We start from the raw sequence: 25,326 nt of genomic DNA, 5'->3' as shown, positions 1-25,326 counted from the left end.
CACCTCGAATTATGAGGTTATATTATAATCTGTAGCACACTGCTCGTAAAATCATCAATACAGAATTACTAGCTTATGGAGATCGTTAGGTCCACAGCATTGCAGGGTTAAGGTTTCTCACCAGTCCGACATGTGTTGAGTCACTTGATATAGCACCCAAATAAACCAAAACATATCGACACATAAGTTACACTTTACTAGCGGAGTGCTGGTTCGTAAAAGTTCTTAATCGAAGAATATCAGTCTGGAACCGCGCGAACGCTACGGTCGCAGGTTCGAATCCTGCCTCGGGCATGGATGTGTGTGATGTCCTTAGGTTAGTTAGGTTTAAGTAGTTCTAAGTTCTAGGGGACTGATGACCTCAGATGTTAAGTCCCATAGTGCTCAGAGCCATTTGAACCATTTGAAGAATATCAGGCACTGAAAAAATCGACAACGAAAGCAGGAATTGAAATTACTTTTTCTCTGTTCACTTTGAGATCACTTGAGCACCAGTGTTCGTTACGAAATCAACTACATTTTGGCTGCTGTTTACTTTTGTGGAGAGAACTTCGCGTTCAGTCTCCCACAGAAAACGCCGTCGTAAGATCGGTGTAACGGTGGGACACGGATAACCAATGATGGCGATCAACGTAACTTGTTCATCGCAGCGTTATAAGACAATTAGCAGGCCAACACTCATTACTAAGAAATGATGGATAAGACTGACGTCACGATTCCACAGTTTCATAAAGAGAGGATGTGTTGCTGTGTCCTGTAATGCGTCCTGTGCTTCAAAAAATAACTCTGTAGTCTCTCTCTCTCTCTCTCTCTCTCTCTCTCTCTCTATCTCTCTCTGTCTCTCTCTCTCTCTCTCTCTCTCTTACACACACACACACACACACACACACACAGAGAGAGAGAGAGAGAGAGAGAGAGAGAGAGAGAACAGAGAGTTTCACTATAGCGCTACGTTTATTTGAAATAAAAGTGGGTACAATGTTTGTTGACGCCACAATGGTAACACCTGTTCCCGTCAGGTAACGGTAGTTAAGTATAGCCCCTCTTTGATGGGTTACCGTCCGGGTCTGCCGAGTACTGTGGGCAAGCGGGTGGCACTCAGCCCTTGTGATGCAAATTCAGCAGCTAGTTGACTGATGAGGGATCGGCACCGGTTGCGAAAACCGACAACGGCCTGCAGAACGGAGCGCTGACCACATGCCCTAGCGTTTCCGCATGCGGTGACGCCTAAGGTTTGTGAGGCCCACGAGAAATACAGGCCTTGGCCTGAACGTCACAGCCTGTTGTACTACAGTCTTACAACTGCCAGCAGCCGCCTCTAGTGGCGAGTGAGTAACTAATTAAGACGAGTTTAACAGTTATTGACTGTTTTTTAAACACATGCAAGATCTTGATAGCACACGACAAAATTAGGACCTTTAGAGGGTATATTTCCAATTAAATATATATTTCCTGTGGGCTCTGCATGGATACGAGCGTTCGCGAAGTATGGTAGACAAGCTGACTAGTGTGACAAGTTCGTAGCACGGCCTGTATATCTCGCTGGCCCCTTGAGGGCTGAGGATGATACGGCGGCCGGTCCATACCATTGAGCCATTAAGGCCTGTTCATTTTAAATTATATGTCGAACAGTTACGTATTTGTGGCTGAGAAGAGAAAATCCCTATCGAACCCCACCGAAGAGAAACTCCCCATCGAGCCCCACTCAGATTTAGTGGTAAGAAGGCCCAGTGGACGGCCAGTCAGAAACTGCTCACAAATCAAGCTTGAAAACAGGAAAAAGGCGTACTGAACCGTTGAAAAAAGCAAAAGAGAAGCAGTGAACGGCCGAAGAAGAAGAAGTGGGATAAAGAGCAGCCTACAACATCAGCGGCATCGTGGATAAGTGGTCATGGTGTTGGAATGCCATGCGGGCGAGCCTTTTTGAAAACCCACTCCTGCCATTTACTTTTTTCCACAACATTATGAACTATTCGTCCTCTCGTTTAAATGTTTGTTCTCTTTCTGTAGTCTTGGCAGTTGTCATACTATACGTTGGTTGTAGAATATGAGTCACGTGGTAAGAATATGTTACTGTTGCAAGGAAATGTGAAGAATAGTGAGAGCTGACGAGATACCACACATACGTCTCACAGAAATGAAAACAAGAAATAAACAGTTGTGAACTATGTTACAACAAAAGAATTCAGGAGTCAAGAATTCCAAAATGGAAGGCAGCTTCGAATCCGTTAAAAACATATGCTTTGGCAGAGCACGGAGAAACTATGTGATTGGGAAACTGTTGCGTTCATTTGTTGCAATTTACGTGACAAACTATTATGTATTCATCATTTCCTTGGGAGTGATCACAATCATACGAACACCTATTTCGGGCAAGGAGGCATATCCCACTCACTTGCCAGTCGCAGAAATTTGGTGCGTCGATAAGAGATTCCTACCGAATGACACACGTACTGTCACTAATGGCATGTATGAACACTAGACAGCTTTTCCGATGAAGGATTCGGTTGACTTGTCAACAAACGCTAGCGGTTCCCATTCGAAAGCCCATTTCGTCTGTTAACAGGGTAGTTGTGCAGAATCAACATACACTTCGTTGTTGCAAACGGACGCTACACCACGATGAAGACACAAATTTGAATAAAGCGAACAGCCCAGAAAAAAAAAAAAAATTGGCACGAGGGAAATTCGAACACGGCTCACCCGCATGGCAGTCCTACACCGTAACCATTTTTTTTTCTTTTCTTATCTCCTTCTGTTCGTTATTTTTCATTGCCTTTGTTCGGTGCGGACGTTCCACGACTCCCCTTCAGGTTCATTGTTGAACGGTTTTTTTTATGACAGGGAGCAGTTAACTGTCTACTTAACCACAACGCCACTTGTATGCCCGGCTACTCTACATTACACTTCCTGTTCTTAGAGCGTTCACTGTTTCTATTTTGCTTTTTTTTCACAGTCCAGTACACTTCCTTCCTGTTTTCATGCTTGATCTGCATTCCGTTTCTGACGTGCTGTCCAGTGGGCCCTATCAACACTGCATTGGAGTTTCCCTTGTAAGTAAGGTAAAGTCGTAGGTGGAGGAAGACATTTTAATCACCAGTGCAGTTTCGTTCCATAAAGTTTTATGTTCACTAATTTTGAAATATTTAGCGTTGGTTTGGAATTGTTACCTCCTTAATTCCACATTGTCGTGAACCAAGAATTTATTTCTCGTGCTTCTCAGGATTTCGAGGTTTATCTCACACATTCTTGATACAATGATCACCGCAGCAGATACAGGACCAGCCTGGTTGATGGCCATATGACACCAACCAGCGCATAGCCGTCGTCACTAGGTTCTGCATCGCTGAAATTTTATTTATGCAGCCTAGCAAAATTAGAGGCACCCGGGAGAATGGAGACAGCCTATGATGGCAAAAGTGGTGGAGAAATGCCTGAAGTAAGTTATTAAACATTATAGACTTTTGACCGCCCAGCTGAGAACCTAATGGTACGGTGTTAGAGAGTATACTATTAGGAAGAGCGGCAGTTTAAAATCCAAGCAGACTATAGAAAAAGTATTATTCATTTATATGGGTATGCTATTCGGCAAGTTGTTGCTTGAGCCATCCAAGGGCCCTCTGTGATCTCACTTGGAGCAATTGCAGCTCATGTAGACATCTACACAGGTCCTGTGGAATGTACTGTAAATTTATATTTTGTTGTTCTCCTGCCATTTGGAAATTAAAGATATGTAAATGTCATGAATTTCATTGTGCTAGGTGACATACTCGGTTATTTCGTACAAGCACAGATCCAAAATAACTGTCCTGAAACTTATTTCGCTCCCTGTTACCAGCTTGTTAGTCGTACAATCTGGTCCTATCATCATGAATTCGTCCTTGCTGTATATGACTTTCTGTTGCTCATATTAAAAACAGCTATGTTGAGAAGCAACTATAATATGCAGGTGAAAACTTTATGCAAATGTTTGGTGGCAGGTAACCAATTATCTACTTAAATAGTGATTTACGGAATCTAAGTTTCAGTATCGATCTTTCTTGTTTAGTTTTTTACATACGTATCAAAAATTGAGGGAGGTAACAGCGTGCTTTGTTAACTTTACGACATAATTCTCTTGCTAGAGTTTCTGGATACAATGGAAATTTATTCTACTTCACATGAAATTTGGGGTTCAATCGTTAGCATGAAGGTTAAAGGTGTAGTCTGCAGGAAGCTCCGCAGGTAAGGTAGAGGTGTGTGTTGTAGAAGTAAAACTATCATGAAATAGGTAAGTGTTACGAACTAGAATAAAGTCAGTACCAATATGTTACGTACGCAGCCTTTAATTAAATTATTCTAATACTGCAAAAAAATGACTCTGAGCACTATGGCACTTAACATCTATGGTCATCAGTCCCCTAGAACCTAGAACTACTTAAACCTAACTAACCTAAGGACAGCACACAACAACCAATCATCACGAGGCAGAGAAAATCCCTGACCCCGCGGAGAATCGAACCCGGGAACCCGGGCGTGGGAAGCGAGAACGCTACCGCACAACCTAACACTGCAAATATAGCTGCTATCTAAATTAAAATCATCTGCGGAATTGTAGTTACATAATACCAAAATATTTTGACAATTGCAAATATGCTCAGGGAGGGACAGTGTCGGGATCGTGTAGCATAGTCTTTGAACTAAATTGCTGTATTATAAACAACGGACTGCCGGTTTCCAAAAGAAACTTAAAATTAATACAGTTTCGTTTCCGCTGCTGGCAGGATGTGTTATAAGCAGTGTTCCCACAAGCTAGCTGGCTAGGAAATTAAATTTTTGTTAACGTAAGAGAACAAGCTGAAACAGCATTCAGAGTTTCGGATGATAAAATGCAAATTGTATTTCTCTTATCCGTAAAGATCACTGTGCTATAACGTCGCAGGAGGTCGCGTGTTCTAATGAATAGGGAATGATAATTCCCCACGCAGTAACACTTTGCAAAGCTGTGTTCTCCATAACACAACTCACCACTTACCTCCGACTTTGATGAGACGAAGTGGTTTTCCTCGTTCAATCTGCAAACAAAAATTAATATTCGTTAGAAGAAGAGTTTTTCACAGTCGATGATTACGCAGACTATATTGGTTGCTATTAAATCATTTCATACAAAGTGAGATATTACTTATGAAATCATAACATGTTTCCTAAATCTACCAAAAATACTAGATGAGAGACCAGGTTGGTAGTGCTCTGAATCACTTTTAATGATCGATGCAAACTTTACTCTTTTAAAACTATTAGAAACAGTTCCGTGACATGTTATCTGAGCTACATATTAAGGTCATAGGTGGACGTAATTGAATGTTAAATTCTGCTGTTGAATAGGCTATGTCCTAGAATCATATTCCACTTTTGAAATTTCAGCTAATTTTTAACACCAATATACTACTGGTACTGATTATTACCTAATTCACCTCTGCAGTGGTACTAGAATAGAATAACAAAGCATTTCTCAAATTTCTCCTGAGTATAAACGCAATTAGAAGACGGCATTGGACATTTCCGTTTCCATTTACTTATAAACTATTTCTGCCCATACTATATACCACTTACTTGTGTATAACAACACTGGCATAATCCAAAGCCTCCTTTATACACTCTTAAATCAGCAGATGCAATTCTCAGTAATTGCAGTCTACACCTCATATATCCACGTCGTTGTGTATGTCGACATGTAAGGAAAATGTTTTGAGTTTAATTTTTTTTTTCGATGTAGTTACATGTAACCTGTTTTCTTTCTTTTTTTTTGCCCAATTCGAGACACATTAGCTACTTACTTATAAAAAAGTGAGTGTGGAAGTGACAGTTGGTGAACCTGTGGTTCATGGAGGGACTCGAAGTTGATTGGACGTTCGGGTGCAGAGTAACTTTGTGGAATATCAATTAGCTTATGTAAAGAACAACACTTTTGTCAGCGGTGGAAGGATGAGAGAATTGGAAGAACCAAAGCACAGTGACGGAGAAAGTGGTAATTTTAAAGATAAACGGAACAAAACATTCTGGAGACGATTACTTCACGATTTGTTGCAAAAATTTACTAGCATCTCGATAAGACGATTTCATTACGAATATCGACGCAGAAGAGGAAAGGAAAGTGAGGAAGACCAAAGAAGAAAAGATGGATTATAAAGTAGAAGACGCTGGGATTAAGAAAAAATTGAAGATACACCAAACAATCTACACACATCAAAAAAAGTTTTGCATCACTCCGGTTCCCAGAACTCCTGTAGATTGACGATAGACATTGACTGTGGATATTGTATCACATACACAGTCCCTTTGACTGTCCAGAGATGTCACTAAACCCGCCCAAAGCTGTTAACAATGATGCATGAGCAGCGCCCATTAGACGGAGGGTGTCCGACAGCCAATCAGTTCCAGTCATTCCTCCAGGAAGGAGGTACATTGCTTGTGTTGTCTGTAGTTCAACCATGCCCTGACGGTGAATACCTTAGTTCGATCGCGTCCGCAATGTTACTTTGCGCCAGGAAGGTCTCTCAAAAAGGGAAGTGTCAGGGCGTCTCGGAGTGAACCAAAGCGATGTTGTTCAGACATGGAGAAGATAGAGACAGGAACTGTAGATGACATGCCTCGCTCAGGCCGCCCAACGGCTACTACTGCAGTGGATGACCGCTACCTACGGATTATGGCTCGGAGGAATCCTGACAGCAACACCGCCATGTTGAATAATGCTTTCGTGCAGCCACAGGACGTCGTGTTAGGACTCAAACTGTGCGCAATAGGCTGCATGATGCGCAACTTCACTCCCGACGTCCATGGTGAGGTCAATCTTTGCGACCACGACACCATGCAGCACGGTACAGATGGGCCCAACAACAAGCGCAATAGACCTCTCAGGATTGGTATTAACGTTCTCTTCAACGATGAGTACTGCATATGCCTTCAACCATACAACTCGGTCAGGCTTAACGCCTTAGACACGCTGTGCAGCGAGTGCAGCAAGGTGGAGGTTCCCTGCTGTTTTGGGGTGGGGCCAACGTACGCCGCTGGTGGTCATGGTAGGCGTCGTAACAGCTGTACGAGACGTGAATGCCATCCTCCGTCCGATAGTGGAACCATATTGGCACTATACTGGCGAGGCATTCGTCTTCATGGATGACAATTCGCGTCACCACTTTGCACATCTTGTGAATGACTTCCTTCAGGATAACGATATTGCTCGACTAGAGCACTGGTGTGTACAGCAATCTGGACCACCACCACTGAAGGTCTCGCTGTATGGTGGTACAACATGCAATGTGTAGTTTTCGTGAGCAGTAAAAAGGGAGGAAAGGATGTTTATGTTGATCTCTATCCAATTTGCTGAACAGGTTCTGGAACACTCGGAACAGAGATGATGCAAAACGTTTTTGATGTGTCTCGAAGCGCGACCGCTACGGTCGCAGGGTCGAATCCTGCCTCGGGCATGGATGTGTGTGATGTCCTTAGGTTAGTTAGGTTTACGTGGTTCTAAGTTCTAGGGGACTGATGACCTCAGCTGTCAAGTCCCAGTCCGCAGCTCGTGGTCGTGCGGTAGCGTTCTCGCTTCCCGCGCCCGGGTTCCCGGGTTCGATTCCCGGCAGGGTCAGGGATTTTCTCTGCCTCGTGATGACTGGGTGTTGTGTGATGTCCTTAGGTTAGATAGGTTTAAGTAGTTCTACGTTTTAGGGGACTGATGACCATGGATGTTAAGTCCCATAGTTCTCAGAGCCATTTGAACCATTTGTAAAGTCCCATAGTACTCAGAGCCATTTGAACCATTTTTTTGTGTCCAGAACCAAAGATACGATTGCAAGAGAACGTAACTGCAACGTGATTTATGTGGTCGGCAAATACTCTGTTTTACTGTTCTGTGGACTGATCACGAATATGGACAACCGATATTGTTCTATACACTGAACTGTAAATTACCTCGAAAGGTTAAAGAGTGTGACAGCCTAAGCTTCTTGTCATTTAATTTGAGGGAATTTAATAGTTCCAAGATCCTTATCCGTTAAATTTATTGCGATGGTAATCCCAAAAGTAAGGTCTCATATTTTTTTATAAGTACGTAGACCTGTTTATTTCTACAATGGCTTACATCAGTTTACAGCTTGAACATTTAGCTATTTTTCGACATAATCACCATTTCTGTCTATGCATTTTTGTAGACGCTTCGGCAGTTTTTGTATGCCCATGTGATACCAGCTTGCCAGCATGCTGTTCAGAAAGTCGTCGTCGGAGTTCAATTGCTTTCCGGCTAAATGTTCTTTTAACCTAGGGAACAGGCGATAGTCACTGGGCGCCTAGTCACGACTGTAGGGTGGGTGGGTGATTATGTTCCACTGAAACTGTTGCAGCAGAGCAACAGTTTGCTGAGCGAAGTGTGGGCGAGCGTTGTCATGGAGAATGTGTACACCCTTGCTCTACATTCCTCTTCTCCGGTTCTGAATTGCTCGTTTGAGTTTTTTCAGAGTCTCACAGTACCTGTCAGCGTTAATTGTGGTCCCAGCGATTAAGCTCCGATGACGAGGTGAAAGAAAAGGTTCATAACTTCCTGAAGAGCATGGCGGCGAGCTGGTATGACATGGGCATACAAAAACTGCCACAGCGTCTACAAAAATGCATCGACAAAAATGATGAATATGTTGAAAAATAGCTAAATGTTCAAGCTGTAAACTGATGTAAACCATTGTAGAAATAAACAGGTCTACGTACTTATAAAAATATAGGAGACCATACTTTTGGGGTTACCCTCGTAACTCGAAATATATCATTCCGCATCCTACTTCGAAACAATTAAAAGTTTTACAGCGTACATTCGTTCCCGTAACACGTTCCGGAGCAATCACTGGAAGATTTTTTGGATTATTGGTAATTTGCTAATCACTAAGCCAGCCACCACCATTTTGCTGTGGTCTAGCGTTCAATAAATAGCAGCATCAAGAAGGCAACAAAGGAACTTCGTGCACTGCAGCTTATTTCGAGGTCAGCCATGTCTGTGATTCAACTGTTATCACTCACCCACCGTTTTCTTAGTCATATTGTGTGAAAAACAGAATTTAGAGAATGTGATTACATAGAGGTTTCCGGCGAAATGCTCTTCAAAGTCTTGCGGCCGGATTTCATAGTTGTGACGACACGATATTTCGAAGGTCCTACTGGCTGCCATGTTCAGGTGAAATTCCAGGTGCACATTCACACTGGAACTGCAGTAATATCAGATACGGTGGCTCCTTTATATTCCGGGAACAGGACGGTGCGCGCGAACAAGAAGGGAAAGGGCTGCCCGCTGCGAAGCGAAGTACTGTAGCGCCGCCAGCGATAGAAATGAACAAAAGCGATGAATCGTAAATTGAGTTGGAGCCGGACGAAAACCAGACCATTGTTGCTTTATATCTGATAACATAGGCTGCTTAAAGGAAAACCTTTATCTCTATTAATAATGTCGTTGCATAATCTTATGTCGATGGATTTCTTAAGTATACAATCACATTAAATGGAAGTCGGAGGTATAGTTAACTTCTCTTTAAATAATATATTACGCCATTCATTGAGACAATATTCAGCGACGGTAGATTTTACCGGGCTAGACTAAACGTGTTTGACGTTGATGTTCCACACATCGGTCAAGAACCGCACGAATTGTCTGTCGATTACTTGAATTTCAGTAATGGCATGCAGTTTTATATACCCCAGGCTTCCTCAATTCTAAGTTATGTTTAACGGATCCAAGAAGGTCCCTAGTTTTGGCCGGAGGCAAAAGGACACTTTTAATACCCCATTTTCTGAGGATTCTTGAAATTTTCGAAGAAATACTCCACGCAAAAGGTAAATAAGCAACTTATTTCCAAATGTCCGTTATTGGTTCATGTGGTGGACCAAATTGAAAAGCACGAACAATTTGATGTTCGGCATATCCATTTTCGCTGAAAACAGCCTTACGATAATCCAGTTCCAGCGTTAAATAATCGGAATCCGAAAAGGAACAAGCTCTTCTGACCGGTGTACGTGGATAAGAGAAATTTGTGAAAAAGCCTGAGTAGAAGAAGGGATCGGTTGATATGGCGTTTTCTGAGACGTCAAGAGATTAAAATTTAGCACTGGACGGAAGTGTGGGGTGGGGGTAAAAATCGAAGAGGGAGACCTACACAGCAAGCGGAGTCAGAAGGAAATAGGTTGCAGTAGTTACTCGAAGAGGCTTGCACAGGATAGAAGGATAGAATAGCACGGAGAGCCGCATCAAACCGATATTCGGACTGAAGTGCAGGTTAATGACGCATTGACAACGTACGTATCTTTTGGTCAAGCCGTAAAGGGAGCACAGGAGCCGAAACTGTTAAGGCATCTGCTCGGATGAGCGGTAAATCTGTGTTCGAGTCCCAGTCGGGCAAAAATTCTTGATGTCGTAATTCCATTCTACGGTTGGATGTTGCCAATATATTTCCTGTAAAAACTACATATGTTTATAATAATATGAGCCCCTTTCATTACTACAAAGGCAAGTACAGTAGGAATGTATGCAGTACAGCCAAATAAAAAAAAGTAATACAGTAAATATGCACAGAAGTAATGCTTAAAGTTCTTAATTTTGGCCTGACTAAGGAAGCCTACCCGCTTACGTGCAGTTAAGTCGCGCACTTTTCTCGGGGCAGATGATAATGGTCGCTTTCATCTTGAGGTTAAAACCGTCGCGAAGCAGTATCGAAACGTGTAAATCTTTCAGAGGTTGCCGGTGTATTTTCATCTTCATTTTCTGGAAGACTAGTTGATGACATGCCGGCGGCATCAGCTTTATCATTGAACACATTTATATTTTCGCTATCCTGCATGATTTGGTGCCTTGGATCTGCTCGACGACACTCTTCCATTCTTGAACGTCTTCTTCATTACAGTCGTGGCAACTGAGATCTTTTACCGTACTGAGCATTTAGGACATATTATTCTGTTCGTTGTTTTCAATTACATTTCAAGAATTTTCCGCTATAACAAAAATGTTATTCCAGGCTTTTTCCAAATTGGATTATTTTACACTGTACCATGCTGTTCCGATCAGGACTCATTTATCAAATCACAATTTTTATGATTTCTTAACAGACTGTATCCTCCCTCCTATTCTCTTCCTTACAAAAACTTGCCTATCACTTCTTTCTTGTAATGCCGTTTGAAAGTCTCAACACAGTCTTTATCTATGGGCTGTAGTAAGGAAGTGGAAGAACAATCACTTTTATAAACTCCTCGCTTAAGGTGTCACGTGATGGATGAGCTGGTGCGTTGTCAAGGAGGCAGTCCTTAACTGATGAAGCTTTTACAGAGGATACAAAGCTTCCATATACAATTCTCTTTTGTATACTGTGGACAATAGGCATATTAACACATTAACTTGGTTGAACCAACGCTGTTCCTTACATTTACCACTGGAGAGCACAGGACGTCGGGGCTACCAGTAGCTTTAGCACTATCTAAGACAGTACTTATTTTAGGAGCAGGTCCTTTATAGCTTTACAGTTGAGCACAGTTTGGTCAGCATTATAAACGTTTTCGAGAGTATGGTCTTCTTTCCTCAATACGTCCCTTCAAATGGTTCAAATGGCTCTGAGCACTATGGGAATTAACATCTATGGTCATCAGTCCCCTAGAACTTAGAACTACTTAAACCTAACTAACCTAAGGACATCACACAACACCCAGTCATCACGAGGCAGAGAAAATCCCTGACCCCGCCGGGAATCGAACCCGGGAACCCGGGCGTGGGAAGCGACTATACGTCCCTTAGTTTGATTAGAAAGAATAGGCCACTGAAAAATCAATAGATAGTTTTTCTCTCCGTATTTGAAGCTCGCGAACGCCATGCTTTGAGTTAAAGCCTTTTAACCAGCCCGTGCGTACTTTAAAATTAGAGGGCCTCAGAGAATTTCATTAAATTGAATGGCCTCCTCACATAGAATAGGACCTCCTTGTTACCTTTTTTGTGTAAACCAGTTGGAAACAGCATCGTCTAGATCCGTGTTCGTGGCCACATCCATAGTTTTATGACTTCTCGATCCATCATCAGAATTAAGCTAACATATAGAATGTGTCATGCTTCTCTGATTTTGTTGACTTGCCGACCATGCGCTCATTAGATAACTTGTTTGCGTATTCACCTTCCTCGGACCTTTTATTGAGCTGATATCATTTTATGTCTCAGAAAGGACAACAAGTTTTACGTTTAGGCATTTGATTTCGCAAGTTTACTTTATGAGGCAGAGTTAACACAGGTGATCCGCAACTGAACACAAACTATTACTATTGCCGCCAGCTCTGTATTTAGTTGTAAGTTCAACTCCCCTGCCTCGTTTTTCAGTCTGCAGGTGGAGGCTAATCCCAGGAACTATTGTAGGGATTCTGACACGGTTTTCACTGATAGTCTGATTCACGGTGAAGGTTAGTGTATGTAATTTATTACTGCTACGCCAGACAGGTCGTTCGGCCGTAAATACTGCTGCTCGTGCAAGGCCAGATCAGTACAACGTACATTTCTTCACAAAGGAGCGCACAATTCGAATAAAAATAACACACACACACACACACACACACACACACACACACACACAGAGAGAGAGAGAGAGAGAGAGGGGGGGGGGGTAGAAAGAAATCGACATCACAGAGGTAACGGAATAAGGGAAATGCCGGACTGAGTCGACTACATCACAGTGTATCTTTTTCCTTTCTTTTCTTTTCATTTCCTTTTTTTCACATAACTTTCTTTCGGCTGGTATGATTCCGTCCTATTTTTCTTTGTCTCTTTCTTTTTCTTCACGTCTGTCATACACACCATCCCCACTATCCTTCATCCTTCTGTAGCTCCGAATTAACAATTCCTGTATGCTGTTGCAAATTTTCGGCCAACCAAATCCCAGCTTTTAGCTATGTTTTCCAGCAGAATAATTTTATTCTTTCAAGAACTGTTTCTTTGCTTATATTATATGTCCTCCCCATTGTGTATCATTATTGCATTCCACTGGTTTCATGTGTCAGTTAAGTAATTTTCCTGGAATTAGCTATGTAACTGACCCAATACTTCAAATGATATGAAAGAAGTCTGTATGACATCGCCATGTTACTCTAGACAGAAGGTTCGCTCTGCTGTATTGGGGACAGTTAAACTGCCATTTGTTGAAATGTCATCTGTCACATTTTTATTAATTTTACTTTTTCACTGATTATGAAACCCTAAAGAGAGGCTTATCACTCTGTGTTAAAAGGGCAGCAATGTAATGATTGATGGTTAGTTTCAAAATACTGTTATTCCCCTCGTCTACTTTGTAAGGTCAAGTGTCCTGGACATCTTTTTAACAAAATATTACCTTGTTATTGGGTTGGCAATGTATTTTGGCCCCTACTAGTGAAGAGCACAACACTGCAATGTATTTGACAATACTGTGTATAAATTTTACTACTCCAAAGCACATTAACATCAGCAATAACGACACATTTCCATGAAATATAATAGCAAGTGTATGGGAAGGATGTTACTTTATGCCCAAGACAAAAAATTAGAAAGAAACACAAACTTCGTTCATTGTTGTTAACTTTTCTTAACAACATATTTTTAAATAGATATTGATGTATAAGTATGGTGGAGAATCTGAATATATTATTGGCACTATCTTAGCAAGATACATGCATTTTCGATACTGTGTATACTGAGGGAGCGATACTTTATTACTTATATTCACAACATACGTTTTAAGGAAATATAGATGTGTAAGAAGGGTCCTGAAACTGAAATTAGGATAATACCTGCGACAAAAAGGCTTTTCATTACAAAGATGTAAATTTTTTGTTTAGGTTTCACTAAAAAACTGAAAAGAATTATCAAGTTAGGCATAAGAAACCATTAAAGTGAATATTAATTTTTTTTTAATTTTAAAATATATATTTCATGGCTATGTTACAATATTTTCAAAAGGTGAGTGTAAAGTACACGCCCCATTGTTATTGCGAGGGCTAAGCACCACGGTTTCCTCAAAAGCAAAAAAGAAAATCAAACCACCAAAGCTACAATAGAAATATAACAAAGCTAGCAGGACTGAGAGGAGCATCTTATAGGAACTACTTTGAAAAGAATGTAAATAATAAGATAGTTGTTGGAGTATGCAGTTAATTTCATCTTTTTAAGTATTTTTGGACCTTAAATTAAATCAGTTTTACAAAAGAACAACTGTCTCCTTGCAAAAGTCATTCTAACAAAGGAATGAAACAATTCATTTTAGCGTAAGTTCATTACATCGCTCACTTTATGATTCCAATATCCCTGGCTACATGGTGGGACAGCTATTCATCATGATCTGGTCAAACATACCTTTAATGTAGGCCTAAGCCAGCATATTAAACTACCTAAAAACGATGCTGTCTTCCTGACAAAGTGTCCATAAAAAATGGAGAACCTTCACCAAATCATTCAGTATATGGAAGACAGCTGCAGAGAATTTTGTGTGGACACTCTGAAGGATGCTTTGGCCGAGAAAAATACCGAATTAGAGGACTAATACGAATCTCTAATGTGTATGTTACGTTATAATTTCACTTCGAAGGATAACAAAACTTGGGGTCATCTACACGCATTAAAAAACCAAGAACATAGCTATTTTTTAACTAATATGTTTGCTATTTTTTTGAAAATTTGACAAAAGGGCATGCCGAAGTTCCTTAAATGCTATAAACTTATCATTCTAAACAATATAAGAGGTTTCAGACCAACCATCCTCATTAAGAGTGGCAGTACTGTGTTGTGGAATGAAAATTCGGAGAAAACAGGTGAAAAGTAGTAACAATTTTTTTCTTCAAACACGAAAATTCATTGTGATAGACATCTGACCTTTTATCAAATGGCTAGTCCTTAACAGTATATCAACGATGGATAATAATGAAAGATTCACAAGGGCAGTGAACATTTGTTGCGTGTTTGGTATTCCGGATGTTTGAGGGGCGCGAGCTGATACACGGCCTTTGTAGGAGGTCGTAAGCTGGGATCGCTCGAACAGAGGGCCTGTGTCACGGGCCCGGTCGTAATCCGGGGCTGTCGCCGCTTGCACGACGCCTCAGCCAATGGCAGCGGTGCGTGACAGGGTGGAATTCCGTACGTGCCGCCAGCATAGGCTAGTAGAGCGGGGCCAAACGCGACAACGCGCGAAATGGCAGTAATTCATTTCGTGGCGTGTGCACTAAGCTCAAGCAGGCTGATATTGTTTTTGCTGCGCCATAAATCTATATACAAGAGAAATTTGATGGAGCCCACTTATCCACAACGAAGTAAAGTCTATCAATTCTGCGTAGTCTTCCAGAGAGATGGTTATACCGAAGGTAAACAACATTATTTTTTCGGGCAAAGATAAACCGATGGTTCGCCACTTCCCACACTTTTAGAAACACAGGGCACAAGACCATAATATTCTACACGAGGAAACTGGAGTATGTAGATAAAGAGCTAGTTGGGTTTTCATTGTAGGGGATAACACACGTTCGTTGTAGAATTGGATACAACTTGGGTTACATATCATATACTTACTTCATTACGAATTAACTTCGGAATGCTTTATGGAATGTAAAAGCTTTATTTTATACAGAATCATGCTCTTCTTGTCAACACAAAAGAACTAACCTGTAGTACCTCTCTTTATTAACATCCATGAGTTAAATGGACCCACCTTTGGTAAAAACATACTTATGATGAATCGTATTCTGATTGTAAGAGACAGCCGGCCGGAGTGGCCGAGTGGTTCTAGGCGCTAAAGTCTGGAACCGCGCGACCGCTACGGTCGCAGGTTCGAATCCTGCCTCGGGTATGGATGTGCGTGTGCGTTACCTAAGAAGTTAGGTTTAAGTAGTTCTAAGTTCTAGGGGACTGATGGCCTTAGCAGTTAAGTCCCATAGTGCTCACAGCCATTTGAACCATTTTTTGTAATAGATATTTTCTCGTAGCAGAAAACCATGTTATATCTGAAGGAATAATACTGCTTTGTGCACTTAAATTTTTATTGCACAAATAGATTTATAGCAGCTTTGCGCTTTTCACGAGAGTGAAACTCTTCACGTGAGTCTTCTCCAGAGCATTATGTGCTGTACAACACAATACGTACACAGAATTCATTAGCAACAAGAACGTAATCTACATGCTTTTGTAAACTAATGTTTCTAAGTAACTAAATAATATTGAAGCGCCAACAACACATACTGAAGCATTTGTCAATATTAAATTCGGCACGTATTTCAAACAATTAAACTGCTGACAAACAATTTCAACTATTTCGAATTTGCCTCTAACCTCAATGAAACCGAAAACATCAGGTGTCCATAGGTTCTACAAGTTTCCTGTAGTGTATCCTTCCAAACATCTACTACAATTTAAGTATAGAAAGTGTGTAGCTCAACTTTATCTATTTGTCTGAAAAATAATACGTACCCATCTGATACAAATTAGTCTCTCAGTGCGATAGATGGAGGCGACAGGTACCACCTAATTTTATATAAAAAAGTGCTTTAATCGATCCCCACAGCATTAATAGTTGAGCCACCTTGCTCAAATCTTGGGTGCAAACTAGATGGTTGTGTAATGTTCAATATTCTTCGCTCAAGTCAAAATCATCCATTCACCATGCGTCCGGCTCGTTCAACTAACTTAAAGTGTTACCTGTGGACGTAACTTCATTTAACCTTGGTTATTGAAGCACTAAATCGCTACGTCGTTTTCCACTTTTGGTTGAAAATTAGACACAAAAATCACTTAATTAAACAAACATAATGGATAGTTGCTGTATAATGTTTTACAACAAATAATTCTCACAAACCTATTTCATGATACTCAAATGTCAAATCCATAGATTAACACTCGTGCCAACACATGGAATCCAAGCACAGAACGCGCAATCTAATCGAAAACTTTATGTTCACCACCAAAAAGGGAGAAAAATTTACACAAGCAATATAAACGTAGGCTTCCGCGGCCACTGACACATTCAGTAAATTTTTTCTGCGTTTGTGGCCACATTGTCAATACATAAAAGTACCGACGTTTCGGTCCCTGTTGCACGTGATCTTCTGCAGAGTTTTTGTTTACAAATATATATTGACAATGCGGCTACAAAAACAGAAAAAATATATTGAATCTTTACAGATGCAGTTCACACATTTTCAATGTGAACCATCGGTAAGATAATCACTTCACGAGAAAAGAACAGAACATCGTAACTATGAGTGTTAGAGCAATGAGAAACAAACAGTAGAAGAACAAAATTTATATTCAGGTTCGTAATCACCTATCTGCAACCGGCAATACTGATATACTTAATTTTTAATTCAAGCAGTCAATGATATATGAAAAACGTGCGTTCTTTCCGGATACTTGTGTGACAATGTATAAATTTTAGATAACTGTTTTTAAGTAATGTTTCTTTTAGGCTATGAATTCTGTAATAGACTGTTTTTGAACAGACTTTCTTCTCTTTGTTAATGCTACCTATTCTGGTCGTTTAATCTTACATCATACCTCTTAGTGCGAACACGGTATCCATTATTTCATATTATTACCTGGGGGCCAAAGATATCTCTGTGTAGCTGTTACTATCTCTCAGCTTGATTTGATTTGGTGATTACGTTCAGCTGAAGCGGAAAAATGCGTTGATGTTTCGTCGGCTTACAATATTTTACACCGGTTTAGCATTATTTTACTATTTCCTGATGAGCGTTAATGCCTGTGCTACGCTATTAGTATTTTTATGAACCCTTGAGGATCATCGTGCTGTAACGTTCCCTGGCAGCACACACAATATTAATAAAATGAAATGACACACAGAATTGCTGAACTCGAGCGTGCACATTTGCAAATGCTTAACAACAACTGTGGCACGCCTGTTCGGAACGTGTACGGTAATGAGAACACTACGTACAGTTCATACCAACAAAAAAGCAATTCGTATATACTGTAATTGTTTAACAAGAAATATAATTTAATTTTGTATAAAGGACGTTGGTTATTATTGTAATAACTTGTGTAATAATATTCTCGATGTATTTATGATTGTAATAAAATTTTAAATTTCTATACTCATAATGTAATTACGAAATATGTTAATATCTGCGATGAAAAAATGTAAAATATAGCCATAGAGGAAAATAATGTTGTAAGATTACAAAGAGATATTCATTATCAGCAATACTATAAAAAGCACAACATAATGTGCATTCTTTGTCTTCTTCCTCGAGAGCTGAGAGAGAGAGAGGAACCTGTGACGTAGCATTATATGAATAAGTAGACTTCTTTTTGTCTGTATCTATCTTTAGCCGCCATTAGAGGAGAAATTATTAAGGTGTGTAATTTTAATTATTATTATGGTCAAAATATATTATAATTTATCAAAATTGTGTATTACTAATGTAAATTAGCTTGCCCATGTCATCTATAATATTTCTTTAAAGATTTTTCAGCACATTTAGCGATTATCGTTGGTGTTGCTGGGCTGTGCCGCGACCGAACGATTTGCAGCGGCGGCACATTTAAAAAATTGTTCCGCTATAAAATTAACCAAACCCGTAAATCGGGAGCAGGTAAAATTAGCAGTGAATTACGAAATACTTTTCTTTTACAGCGATTCTGAGGCTGACTGGATTTATTACTGGTTTTACATTTGTGCATTCATAGGCGGATAATTAACGTTGAAGTTGTTAGTCTGTTGGTTCTTTCAATTTCTAAAGCAAATAACTTAAACGTATAGTGAAGTGTGTTTTGTCAATGATTATTAAACGTTCAGGTCGGCTTGGCAATATTTAACCATTTTATTCTAACAGAGACAGTCTTGTGTTCCATAGCTAACGCCGGGAAAGAATTCAGTGAATATTTAAAAAACCACTGCATTTATAAAATGTGTGCCAAGGCCGAAATATGTAAAAAATTTAATTTAAATGATTTTCAAAGTCATAAATGTTATTAATCAGTTAGTTTGAATTTATCAGCAGGAGAGGGTTGCTAAGGTTCACGTAATTTTAAATGTGCTTAATTCTGTCTAAATGAATTTTTATTACCACATGTAAATAAGGGGTTCTACAACAAAGTTCGTACTGAAAGAGTAAATAACAAAAATATTTAAAGCCATTTCTTCCCCATTTTCATCCATTCTTTTTACATAATAAATATTTTTTTCTCATTAAACTGGCGCCCAATAACGCGGGGCCCGAATAAGCAGTGGCCACAAATACCTATAATTAGGTAATTATTGTTGTCGAACTTTGCTGGAGAACAATTAATTTTTTTCATGTATTGTATGTATTGCCAAACCAATATTGTGTGGTAATACCCGTATATGATTTTTTGCATGAGAACACTATATACCAGAGGCAAACTGAAGAAGAGAGCTCATTATATCAAAAAATTAATTACCTACCACAATAGCAGGGGGCAGCTGCACCCAAGATAGATCTCCAAAAGGTAAAGCTACAGTGTAGTTGTCCTGTGGGTAGTAAAGTAGCCTCAGTGCGGTGTTCTCTGATCATTATTCGTGTTTTTGTTGTTAGTGTTTTTTTAAATAACAGGACATTTGAGTAGTTAGTCATCGTAGTATATAATAAGTGTGTTTCAACAAATGACAATTTCTTGTGTGATTATGTCAGCGGAACCTGAGTGTTAGGATATTTAGTTCAGATTTTGTTTCTTTTGTTGCCTATGGTTAGATTGCGTAGTCAGTAAAATATAAACATGGAAAATGAACAACAGTTAGCAAGCAGTGATACCGAGTTAGAAAGTGGGGCACAAGGTAATGTTAGTGGCGTAGTTCAGGAAGTACAATGTGAGAATCTGGGGGCAGAAGGGCAAGAAATGTTGCCACTGCCAGCGAGTGATTCAGTTGAAAGTAGAAACACTGTGCCACCTACACGCACTAGACACGGACCAGAGAGCGGTGAGGTGTCAGAAGTGCAATCATTAAGAGTTATGTTCGAGCGCATGCTCAATTTCCAAGCTACGTTTATGCATGAACAAACAGCGCGTGATCGATGCCAGCGTGAGAGAGACTTGCAGTTAATGCAATCTTTAGAAGCTATGCAAAGTGAGATTGTTAGTTTGAGACAAAACTATGAAACCATACCCAAAGCGGTGCAAGAACTGAGCGAAAGAGTAGATAATATCCAGGTGGCTAACGCCAGTATCGTAGATGAAGTCAGTGTACTGGCTAACAGGATGGAAAAATTAGAAATTGACACACGTCAAGCAATAGAGCAGAAAATATCCGAACAGGCAAACAAAATTGAAAAGGAATTTACAAACTGGTTAGAGGCAAAAGACACCGACCTTAATCAAACAATAGACGAGAAGGTGCACGCCGCGATTGAGGCCAAAGACTTGGGCTCGAGTGCGGAAGTGCAGGACCGTGGCAGCGGAATGTCAACCGTCGTCTTGCGCAGCTGGAAAACAGCTTGCTGCACGGCGACGCACAGGCGTTTGTGACGCCAGCCAGGTCCAACAATGATAGGCATATAAGTACAGCAGTGAAAAATTGCGACTGCGTGACAGAACAGGCAACCAATGTTAGCGAAACAAACAAATGTCACTCCAAAATTTTGATTGAAGAAAGCCTGATTAAAAACCGACAGTTTCAGATCTTTACAACTGAGAAGAAATCTGTTCACCCTGTAGTATTTATCAAGGGATTTAGAAACATTTTGCCTAGTGTTTGGAGTCATACACAGAAAAGACAGCACGTTATGTCTTACATACAAGGAGATGTTGCATTATGGGCAACCGAAGCAGCTGACAGTTGCGACACATATGAGCAATTTGAAAAGGCATTCTTGGCCAAATATTGGTCAACATGCATTCAGGAGAGATTACGGAAAGAGGTATATATCTCCACGATTAGGCAATTTGCGAAAATATTTTGAGAAATACATCAATAAGACCCGTTACTGGGACGAGCAGATTTCATCCCGGGATTTGATCAGACTTTTGAAATCACTCTTGCCGATACACGTAAAGGAAAAACTTATACACGTACCGGAGACCGACAGGGAACATTTCTTGTCTGTTCTGGACTCAATTGACCTGATTCAGGAGGATGTTAAGGCAGCCTCTGAACAAGCAGGAAGTAACGGAAACAGTTACAGAAATGGTCGAAATAACACGCCTCCACCAAATAATGGAAACGGTAGAGGTAACAATAGAAGACAAGATTATGTACAAAACGGGAATAGAGGTAGAGACCGGAACGGCAATAGTCCGCCGGTGAACAATGACCGGAAAAGGAGGTTCGATGACCGATATGAAACAGGCCCACCAAGCCGTAGTAGATGCAAAAATGCCAGGGGGCCGTGGAACACCAATACCTATAACGATGCAAACCGGACTTGGCCACAGAACCAGAGGCCCAGTCCGGACCGGCAAAACAGTGAAAGATATGACAATAACCGACCGCCAGCACAAAATGCGCCAATTGCGCAACCGTGGCGGCCGACGCAACACAACTTACACATAGTGGAGGTCAGCGATACAGAGCAGCCACACCCATCCCCTGTAACAATCCAACAAACTAGATTCAGCCGAGATACGCTCTCCATCGTCGGCTGAGGTTTGGAGTGAGAACAGCCCGACACAGAACAAAACATCGGAAATCTGTATCCTCAGGTATAATGACGGGGTACATGAATTAATAACTGAACCACCCACGTGCATAAAGGAGCACAAAGACAAATTACAAGCGATAATAGAGATAAAAATTAACAATATTGATGTGCAAGCAATCGTAGATACAGGTGCTACTGTCAGTGTCATGAGTACGGACTTATTCAGAGTACTGGGGAAAGAAGAGCGTATGCTGACTTTCCCTGTGAACAATTGCAAAGTCACTGGAGCCATCAGTGCACAGCGACAAATAATTAAACTCCAAGTGCGGGTAGAGATGTATATAGGGGGAGAAGCCATAGCGTGCTCGTTCCTGGTAGTAAAGGGACGCAGTAATGGACCTTTCTCGGGGAAAATTAAGTTTGATGAACACGGGTAGGAGGATAGAATTGTCCATGCTCATATCTGAAGAGGTACCTGTGCCTAATTGTAATTCTATTAACATAAAATGTAGGAATCAGTGGATACTACATTTAGACAATCATTCTGTAGGACAAAATCTCTATTATGCAGACGTACATGGTGATCAATTAAAAGCAAATGTGGAAGCACTTGTGAACAAAGTATCATAGTCCGAAAATTAGAACTCAATGCAACAGCAGGATTTGGTACAGTTATTATCTAACTATGCAGATGTATTTTCAGAACGACCAGGAATTGTTAAGGGATATCAATACAATATAGAGGTGAAGCCTCACAAAACCTACTGTCGAGCCTCATACTCCATTCCTTGGTCCAAGAAGGAAATAGTAGCTGTCTCTTAGCAGATCCCCAATCAGGGAGAGTACGGGGACTGTATCCGAGTAAGGATGTGAAAATATTCCTACAGTAAATGGCTAATAGTCCTATGTGTTATGTGTAAAAAGGTACACCATTCTTTTGGAAATGAATGAACATTGATGATGTGTGATCTGTAGAGATAATGTACTAGTGTAGAAGTATTTAGTTATAAGAATATTAGTGACTTTCTCTTTTGTTTATGATTATTTGTGTTATGTCTTCTTTTTGATTAGTGTTAGCTTAAACATGCCCTAATTGTCCGCACAGGTATCCTGATTAGTGCAATTATTTTTAGTGTTAAATTGTGACAGAGATCAGTCAAGAGGAACATTTTAGTAGTGATTAGTTAGTGTACTGCATGATATAATATTATGAGACCCTGAGAACTTTATTTTCAAACCAGTATTATCAAAGAGAATAATGCACCCAGGAGTGACCCGAGGGCACCATGGGAGGCAAACGTATTGCAAATTTAAGTAACGCAAAGTTAAGCACAAAGAAGCTTCAATTGAAGCATGTTCAGATCGAATCAGTAAAAAGAGCTAGCCTGATACAGTCCAAGTCAATTTTAGCCTACAGAGACTACACTGTAGTTACGTAGAACCTTGCAAGTAAAGTGAGACATCGTTGCAAAGGAATTATTGAACAATATGCCTGAATCGCCTGGAATGCACAAATAAAATCTACTCGAACATAAATATAGATGATTTTTGGGCAAACTAATACGAAATTTTAATATTTGTTACCATGTACGCAATTATCACACACCTAGGTATAGAGCGAACAAAGAAGTACGAATGTGCTGTTACAAAAAATTACACAACGGACATTGTAACTAAAAAAACTTAAACGAAAGTGCAGTATTGTGTGGCAGAGACAGACAGTGACTGTTAAAACTGCAGCAATAAGTCACGAGGTTGTTTCGAACAAGCAATAAGAAACTGTATCATTGCCGTGTGTGCAAATGGACAAGGAACTAACAAGATACGAACAGTGAGCCGATAATAGACGGTGGACCAAGCTAGTGTCAAACTATAACTTGTACTGCGCGTGTGTACAAAAAACATATTCTTTGTGTGTCAAGGGACGCCAGGAAAACGCATTGACTACAGAGATACATTTTGTTCTAAGGTGAAAACTTGCGTGTGACTAATGCCAAGTCATGAAATGGTGAAAAAATATTGTGTACCCATAAAACGCGTTACTGTGACAACGAAACATTGTGCAAAACAAACTAGTGAAGGCCTACTGAATAATAACCGCCAATAACTGTGTACGTTCTTTCCCACAGCAGGAAAAATGCCCATAAGGATTGTACACTGTTTGTGAACTTGTTGCATGTTTGCTGGAGCACTGCAAGAAGATGTCACACGGACGAGCTGATATACAACGCGCATCCGGCTACTTCAGTTCATACGAACAAAAAAAGCAATTCGTATATACTGTAATTGTTTAACAAAAAATATAATTCAATTTTGTATAAAGGACGTTGGTTATTATTGTAATATTTTCTGTAATAATATTCTCGATGTATTTATGATTGTAATATTTCTATACTCATAATGTAATTACGAAATATGTTAATATCTGCGATGAAAAAATGTAAAACATAGCCACAGAGGAAAATAATGTTGTAAGATATCAGCAATACTATAAAAAGCCCTACATAACGTGTATTCTTTGTCGTCTTCCTCGGGAGCTGAGAGAGAGAGGAACCTGTGACGTAGCACTATATGAATGAGTAGACTTCTTTTGTCTGTATCTATCTTTAACCGCCATTAGAGGAGATATTATTATTATGTGTAATTTTAATTATTGTTATGGTCAAAATATATTATAATTTATCAAAATTGTGTATTACTAATGTAAATTAGTTTGACCATGTCATCTATAATATTTCTTTAAAGAATTTTCAGCACTTTTAGCGATTATCGTTGGTGTTGCTGGGCTGTGCCGCGACCGAACGATTTGCAGCGGCGGCACATTTAAAAAATTGTTCCGCTATAAAATTAACCAAACCCGTAAATCGGGAGCAGGTAAAATTAGCAGTGAATTACGAAATATTTTTCTTTTACAGCGATCCTGAGACAGACTGGGTTTATTACTGGTTTTACATTTGTGCATTCATAGGCGGATAATTAACGTTGAAGTTGTTAGTCTGTTGGTTCTTTCAATTTCTAAAGCAAATAACTTAAACGCATAGTGAAGTGTGTTTTGTCAATGATTATTAAACGTTCAGGTCGGCTTGGCAATATTTAACCATTTTATTCTAACAGAGACAGTCTTGTGTTCCATAGCTAACGCCGGGAAAGAATTCAGTAAATATTTAAAAAACCACTGCATTTATAAAATGTGTGCCAAGGCCGAAATACGTAAAAAATTTAATTTAAATGATTTTCAAAGTCATAAATGTTATTAATCAGTTAGTTTGAATTTATCAGCAGGAGAGGGTTGCTAAGGTTCACATAATTTTAAATGTGCTTAATTCTGTCTAAATGAATTTTTATTACCACACGTAAATAAGGGGTTCTACAACAAAGTTCGTACTGAAAGAGTAAATAACAAAAATATTTAAAGCCATTTCTTCCCCATTTTTCATCCATTCATTTTTACACAAAAAATATTATTTTTTATATTCATTAAAGTGCAAAGTAATAACTTCTCATCCACATTTATAACGCTGTTCTAAATGAGGTCTGAGGTCCGTTATACTACTATTTGTTGGCTGCAAACCATTTAATGCTACTCTGTGCAAATGATACGTATTTAATATATGTAAAATATATGAAAGTGTCAACACTCACAGGACAAACTGCTCAGATAATATATGGTGTGAAAAAGAAAAATTAAACGGTTTGAAGTTATTGAAACGGTAATCA

At 39.8% G+C, this 25,326-nt stretch overlaps 1 protein-coding gene across 1 annotated transcript in view; it reads right to left on the bottom strand.

Annotated features, from left to right (window-relative positions):
* Nucleotides 1-25,326, bottom strand: part of LOC126243480 (uncharacterized) — a 1,765,051-nt gene that overhangs the window by 415,548 nt on the left and 1,324,177 nt on the right. The window contains exon 7 of the mRNA XM_049948170.1: nt 5,015-5,054. Within this exon, the coding sequence (XP_049804127.1) occupies nt 5,015-5,054 (40 nt within the window). The remainder of the gene's footprint in view (nt 1-5,014; nt 5,055-25,326) is intronic.

This window comes from Schistocerca nitens, chromosome 1 (genome assembly GCF_023898315.1).
Source record: "Schistocerca nitens isolate TAMUIC-IGC-003100 chromosome 1, iqSchNite1.1, whole genome shotgun sequence".
NCBI lineage: Eukaryota > Metazoa > Arthropoda > Insecta > Orthoptera > Acrididae > Schistocerca > Schistocerca nitens.
This window is presented reverse-complemented; position numbering and strand designations above follow the sequence as displayed.